Source organism: Antennarius striatus, chromosome 1 (genome assembly GCF_040054535.1).
Source record: "Antennarius striatus isolate MH-2024 chromosome 1, ASM4005453v1, whole genome shotgun sequence".
Classification (NCBI taxonomy): Eukaryota; Metazoa; Chordata; class Actinopteri; order Lophiiformes; family Antennariidae; genus Antennarius; species Antennarius striatus.
The window spans coordinates 17638130-17645369 of NC_090776.1; the positions used below are offsets into that span (position 1 = coordinate 17638130).

Below are 7240 nucleotides of genomic sequence, written 5' to 3' on the forward strand. Positions count from 1 at the left end.
GACAACTGCAGTGTTACATAAGAGGGGGTGAGACACACAGAGAGAGACAGAGAGCCAAAAGACCACCGGGCGTGGAAGAGTTGGGAGGGGAAGCTCTATTAGATGGGATCACGGGTGACATCACAACCCTCACACTACCTGATAAGGTGTCCTTTTAATTCACCTCTCACTCAAACCTACTCTTGAAACGTCACTGCAGCCAGACTTCTTCAGGGTGTTGTACTTAACATATTTTGGACCACATGAAGAACAGACCTGGCACATGGGTTCAGGACATTTTTAGCACTGTTGAATATGTAATCACATGTGTTAAGCCAATATGTGGCGCTGTGTTGGGGGAGGAGATCCAGGATTACAGACCGGCAGTCCCAGCAGGATTATGGCTTTGGAAGGAGATCACAGTATTAATATTCATACACACAGAGTAGATCTGGATTGATAGAAAGACAAATATAGTAATATTACCACACTATATTGAACCAAATTCGCAGACCTCACCACCGCCATCCATTTATCGGTTGAATTCAGGCTCATTTGTATAAATGAAAATGAAAATAAATACACTCTTATCAATACTCCATGTTACATAATAATTCACGGGTGACTTCATGGCAGATCGACTGTGTTCTAGATTTTTTATTCATTTCATTTCACACCACAACATATTATCTACTGCAACATCTTTCATTACACAATGAACTGATTTATATCCAGCATGCCCCAAAAACATCAACTGATGAACACAAATTATACAAATCAGTAGGAGAAGAAGTAGTGTTTTTCAAAATATTTGCAATATTTCTACAATACAAAATGTGCAGAATAAACTGGGATATTTATTCTGTACATCGTGACTTTCACATTTTCATGAATCTATCATTGTAAAGATCACAAAAGGGAATCAACATGACAGACGTGACAAGCTCTGTAGAGAAACATTAAATAATACTTCATGTACTCAGCAACAGAACGTGTATAATAACTTCAATTGAAAGACAGGCAGTTTTGGTTTACAAATTATGGTCACTGAACCAGTTTCCCACTGTGACTCATTTATTAAGCATGTGTAGGATTCATTTAATCATGAAGTAAAAAAACAAGTTTAATGATTATAAAAGGCAGCAAAAACACTTTGTATAAAATGCGGCTTATTATCCACTCGACTTCACCAGGTTTGACTTTCGGATCAATAAAAGGAACAAGCAAACATGAAAAAAACTCCTCTCATGCATTCAATGGACACACACTGATCTGAACTCACAACCGCACCCTCTGTTGAGCTGTGGATCAGACTGATCTGTGGATATGTGTGCTAAATGACAGTCCAGCTGACTAGCAAACATTGTTATGTGCATGTGTTGAAGTATTTTCAAGCAGTGTACTTCATTTCATGGTGAGCTTGTATGTGTTTTAAGGAGCAGGTGGGTAGTAGACTGGCGTTTCATGGTCACACACACTGAACTCAGACACTTTGACCTTAGATATGCTTTCTTTAGAGAGCTGTTTCTCACAATCCAGGAGGGTGAAGTCAGGGTTGAAGCAGATCTCAATCTGTCCTAAGATCTGGACACCAACATTCTGTCAAACACAAAAGCAGACATTTGAGGTCAGATACCTGACACGAAAATTAACTGAAATGATTCTGAAAAATAAAATCCTACATAAAACATAAAGCACATTTTGATGATCTGAGTATTTATACCTTTGATGGATGTGCACATTGGATCTTAGGTTTGATGCCATAGAAGTTCTCTATAACGCCTTCAATTTGTGAAAACTACTCACAGTCACATTACAAGCAGAGAGAAGAGGGAAAGTTTGACACAGTCATTCCTTATATCACAGGGACATTTGGGGTTTTCTTAAACTATAATTAACATATCAATACACCTACTGAGTAGTACTTTTCTGATGGGGTGATGCCAAACTTCCTCAGGATGCTACAGTAACAAAAACACAAGAATTCTGTAATCAGACTTGAACTTGGCTGTAATATTCAGTCATGTCTCGGTTTGACAGGACATTTTAGACACCACTGAGGTATAGCAAAGAGGAATTTGATTGAGAGCATGTATATGCATTGGGGAAGTGTTGTACCCATCCATATCCACTTTATGGTATAGTTCCAGTGCTTTGCTGAAGTATTTGTGTTGATTATCCAGAGAAGATGCTTCAGCTGCACACGTACCGTGTTTGTACCACTCATACTTCCTATTGGAAGAGACACAAAAATGTTTGAGTGAAATCCAGTATTTAATGACAATGCAAACACACAACATGGTATTTTCTCTCTTTGGCCGATGAGTTTGACACAGGATATATGCATCTTTCTGATTTATTTTATAAGGGAATTGTTTTACTTGTAATTCCACTTCAAATAAAAGGGCTTTAAATTGAATTAAATTTAAAAACAGTACCTTTACTACCAGCACTCACAGCAATAATGTTAATTATAATAATGAAAAACTGTACACTATATTAGCATCATGATACTCATCACACTTTCTGAGATCGTTATCATGCAGTGCAAATTACACACCATTGCAACCCTTTACACAATATTACTTTGAGTAGGTCCATTGTTCTATTATCTGAGGATTCAATGGCTAAAAGTGCCAAAAAATGCAGAAGTAGTCATATATGCTGCTACCGATGTGGTAGTAGTAGAGTACGTAAATACTGAAAAGAAGAACGCACTTAATTAAATTGGGTTCAAAGCTGGACATGTCGACAGATGGAATAACAATGGAAGAAATACCAGAATCCAGTAGTTGAGGGATGCAGCAAGTCAGGCCAGCTCTGTTTCATGTCTGGAAGCAGGTCCTAAAATCCCACACCAAAACACACGTTTGTTACCATTTGGTAGATTTAACATCGAAAGAACAGAATTAAATTACTACACCCACCCCACCGCAATTGCAGACACACTCATTGTAAAAAGTGTTGCACCTCTATTTGAGTTACGTTGAAATGCCATGATGAATTGCAGTTGATCCCTTTGTCTGGCCTGGGCAGAAAGGAAAAATCAGGTTTATTATTTCATCAATTTGCCACAATAACTTAAAAATGAAAATACACTGTCTGATTCAAACCAACACACACATACCACAGTCCATGTAGTGTCCAGTAGCTTAAATTGGAATGACAGTGTTCAACCTGAAATGTATTTTTAAAAAATGTTGTTATACTACTTAGACACTTAGATTTAAAGAAATTTCTTTTTAAATTCTCATATTACAACAATATATTTGGATGGTAAGCACTTAATAAACAGCAGGCATTGTCTATTTCAAATGAAATCAGTCACTACCTCATAGAAGCTGTATTATTTGTCATATTTCACAAAAAGGTTAAATTCAACCCTAAGAAGGTGGTCCAAAAGCTGTTGAGTCAGTTGTCTGAAGAAGTCTCTTGGATGAGAGACGAAACGTCTTCAAGAACTTTCTTAACGTTTAGTGGATCGACTCAACAGCTTTCGGATAACCATGACCTGGATGACTGAGAACCTACACAGAATGTAAGGACAGTTGGTTGCTCCCCTCCAGATTATTGAAAAAATAAGGCATAATTATGCACATACTGTCTGTATATTGGATTGTTCATTTGTTGGCCAAGCAGGAAGTGTTTGTAATCTGTGACTGCCTCTTTACCTTTTGGCAAGATTACCCATAACTGCTTGTCAAATACTTCTCAAACTAAGATTAAAAAGGGAACTGCATTTGAGTGTTGGTGGTAAATACACAGAGGAAACTTATTCTCAGAATAAAGTATACTGTAAGTTCTGTCAATAACTGGTCTACAAACTTACCACAAACAGGAATTAAAGGTGATACATGATGATAACGCTGACACATTAAAGAAAAAGATAAAATAAAATCACTGGCCTATGAGCACATTATGATGTGTTTGTTTTGTTTTGCGACTTGTGTTCGAAAGAATGATGCCAAATCAAATCACATTGTTGGCACACAGTCAGCCTCATGACTCAGTGACCTCACATGATGTACATGAATTGAATGTTGACGGTTTAGCCCTTTTCATTCCACATAATAAAGACCACAGTAATTTATGAGTGTTAACCAATAGCTGGGGTCGAGTTAATTACACATTGTCCACAGAGTAACTAGTAACATTAAGTTAGCTCTGTTTGGTTCAAGCAGCTACATGCCAATTTTACAAATTACAAATGTGAACCCTACTATAATAAAAAAGCAGTCTTTGACATATTAAGGATCTTCAGTTCAAAATGAATAGACAAAAGAAGAAACTCACATGACAGAAGGTGCTTGGCCAGTGGTGGGTCAATATCAGTTTGTTCCACATGTGTCTGAAATGTACACATTTTGAGATTCAGTTCCAACTGTACCACTTTGTTCATTTTTATACAAGATTGTAATATTATAACAATATATATATATATTCTTAAATACATAATTAATCACTAGATATACATATCGAAAAAGAAAAAAAAATAGCAGCATTCACTGGCCAACTTCATCTATGTATCTATGTATGCATGTATGTATGTATCTATGTATGCATGTATGTATGCATGTATGTATGTATGTATGTATGTATGCATGTATGCATGTATGCATGTATGTATCAATCAATCAATCAATCAATCAATCAATCAATCAATCAATCAATCAATCATAGTACAGCTTGTTTCCTGGCACTTACGGACGTGACATGACAGAAGACAAGGTTGCTGCCAGGCACAGCAGGAGATACAAACGGAACCTCATGTCTGGCCTGAAAGAATACAACACATGCGTCAATGAACAGCTGCTTGAATCCACAACTCTGCATGAAACACTTTCCTCGGGAACAGAAAAAGAAAGTGTCCGCAACAACAAACAACAACAAGTTGTGAACCTTGACTGAACGGCCATTCAAGTCGTTTGATGAACTATAAAATCGCTGGTCAGGCAGGTGACATGTTTTGTGTTGTGTCGGTTGCTAACTCGATCAAAAGTCACTGTAAGCAGCGTAGCGTTACAGACTCATGATAACAAAGCAAATACGAGCCAAGAACACGAAATAATACCGCTAGTTTTAAACTGAACAATTAATAACATTTAATGTCGGCTATGAGCAACTGGGATAATCGAACTTCGTGTTTGACAGAACATACCGCTGGGGAAATGTAAGAGTTAAAATTGGTTTTACCTTTTCCAGAAAAAAAAAAAGTTTTCCTGGATTTCGTGATGTTGTTTCAAAGATTAGCAGAGTAGGATTAAGTTAATTTCACAAGAGCAGCATTTAGTAACGTACCGCACCAAGAATCTGTTGTTTACCTTCAGCGCTTCCTCACAACCTGTCTGTGTGCTTAGCCAATCAGGAGGGTCGATCATGCTTGCGTCATCAGTCCGTGCTGGATCTCATTGGTCTGACGTCGCCGGAGAACTGTCTACTATGAAGGTGCCACAACCGGTCTTACTTAGCCTCGATTTGAGGTAATGTTGCTTACGGCAACTATAACCAATCATCACCACAATAGATAAAGTTAGCCAAACAAAATAACCAAAGCAACGAGAGGAAACCAATCACATACAGAGTAGGGCGGACCGTGCCTTCACCATAGTAGGATATGAAATTAAACCAATGGGAGCGGACCTCTTTCGTCATTGAAAAGATACATTGTCGTGTGATTGGCTTGATTCGCGTTAGCCCCGCCCCCACTACATTCTCTTTTGTTTTTTTTTCTTTGTTTCTACCTTTCTTCTGTCGTGCGTTCAATTTTCTTAATAGAAACCATGTCAAGTTGTATCTCTACACCCAAGCGCGCAAACGCACACACAAAGTTTAAATCATTTTCCAACTGATATTAGACTGATTTCTAATTTCTGGGGGAAAAAAAACCCATGTCTGATGAACAGCTTCAGTACTTTACCCAAATAAACGAAGCAGGGCCCCCTTAGAATAACGGGGAGGGGAATTTTACAAGCCAATGGCTTCATGTTGTTAATGTTCCAAATCTGAAGAAAGGGAAGTCTGCTGTAATAATATGGCTTGAAATGAAAAATAAACTGAATAAATAAATAAAGAATCCCAGATTAACAATGGAACACCAATAAATTATAATCCTCCAAATGTTGTTGCCAATCCATCTGTGTGTGTCTCTTCTATCAGTTCCTTTTTACTGTAATTTGGAAATCAAATTAGTGGTAATGTGCACTCAATGGGCACAGTTTATATTTAAATTTTGTTGTCTTTTTTCAGACATGTATACATTAAAGTAGTCCTAAAATACTTTAAAGAATGCTATCCTAACTACTCCAGCTGACTGAAGAACTTGTGTACTTCATGTTTTACAAGTTAAAAATAAAGCGTTGTCCAAGACACAGACAGATAGACTTTGAGTGAATTGCACTGACCATCACTTAAAGTTAACTTCATTAAAGAAGTCTGACTTAATAAATATAAGTGTAGAGGCTAAGCCACCCTTGAAGCCACTGAGGTTTCTACCACTCTTGAGTAGTTGACGCGCCTCCTCAATCACCATTCGACACGCCAAACTTTTTGCCTGAATGTTCTGTTTTATTTCCTTTTAACTTGTCCTTTAGTTTACAACAAAACATCTCAACGTTTGCCGTTTCACAGTAACAGTCAATGCGCTATCAACGGTCAAAAAACTATTGATGCTTCCAGGTGGAAAGACCTCCCCTGGCCACCATTTGGTCTCTATTTTTACTTTGTGACCAATTATCCACAGGAGACCCAAAGCATCATTTGGCTCCTACAATAAGTCTGCCTCCTGATGATCTCCTCTCCGGGCCAAGCCCTCAACTTGCTGCTCCACTGTTCTCTTGTTCATGTACACTTTCATGTGTGTGCAACAGACAAGCTCTTGAATAGTTTAAGTAGGATCTTAAATAATTACTAAATTTTAAACCAATTTGTACAGTAATTTGTGCCAGAGATTAAAACGAGAGAATAATTGGACAGCCTGAGTTGCAGTATGTATGGTATATCCACATGACCAACAGAGGGCTCTTAGTGACTACAGACAGTCATGAGTTCTATTTTCACCCCCCTCCCCCGCACACCCACACACACACACACACACACACACACACACACACACACACACACACACCCACACACACACACACACACACACACACACACACACACCCACACACACACACACACACACACACACACACACACACACACACACACACACACACACACACACACACACACACACACACACACACACACACACACACAC

General features: G+C 38.2%; 1 protein-coding gene across 3 annotated transcripts; it reads right to left on the reverse strand.

Annotated features, from left to right (window-relative positions):
- Positions 1-623: 623 nt before the first annotated feature.
- Positions 624-5342, reverse strand: rnaset2 (ribonuclease T2). Of its 3 annotated transcripts, none has more exons than XM_068314018.1 (10): positions 5301-5342; positions 4684-4755; positions 4273-4327; positions 3107-3156; positions 2950-3007; positions 2759-2823; positions 2098-2211; positions 1895-1940; positions 1703-1777; positions 624-1578 (listed from the first exon to the last, which is right to left on the reverse strand). In XM_068314018.1, the coding sequence occupies exons 2-10, from the start codon at positions 4746-4748 to the stop codon at positions 1411-1413; spliced, it is 696 nt and encodes a 231-aa protein (XP_068170119.1). In that variant the 5' UTR covers positions 4749-4755; positions 5301-5342; the 3' UTR covers positions 624-1410. The 3 variants fall into 3 exon arrangements, with proteins under 3 accessions (XP_068170119.1, XP_068170128.1, XP_068170109.1); XM_068314027.1 differs by having other exon boundaries at positions 5278-5328; XM_068314008.1 differs by having other exon boundaries at positions 5173-5310.
- Positions 5343-7240: the final 1898 nt, after the last annotated feature.

Bases quoted from the DNA above. Each gene is read 5' to 3' on its own strand.
- rnaset2 (XM_068314018.1), bottom strand. From the start codon at position 4,748: ATGAGGTTCCGTTTGTATCTCCTGCTGTGCCTGGCAGCAACCTTGTCT. The intron at 1,941-2,097 runs GTACAACACTTC...TTGTTACTGTAG, and splicing joins CATAAAGTGGATATGGATGG to CATCCTGAGGAAGTTTGGCA. The intron at 1,579-1,702 runs GTATAAATACTC...TGTGTTTGACAG, and splicing joins AATGTGCACATCCATCAAAG to AATGTTGGTGTCCAGATCTT.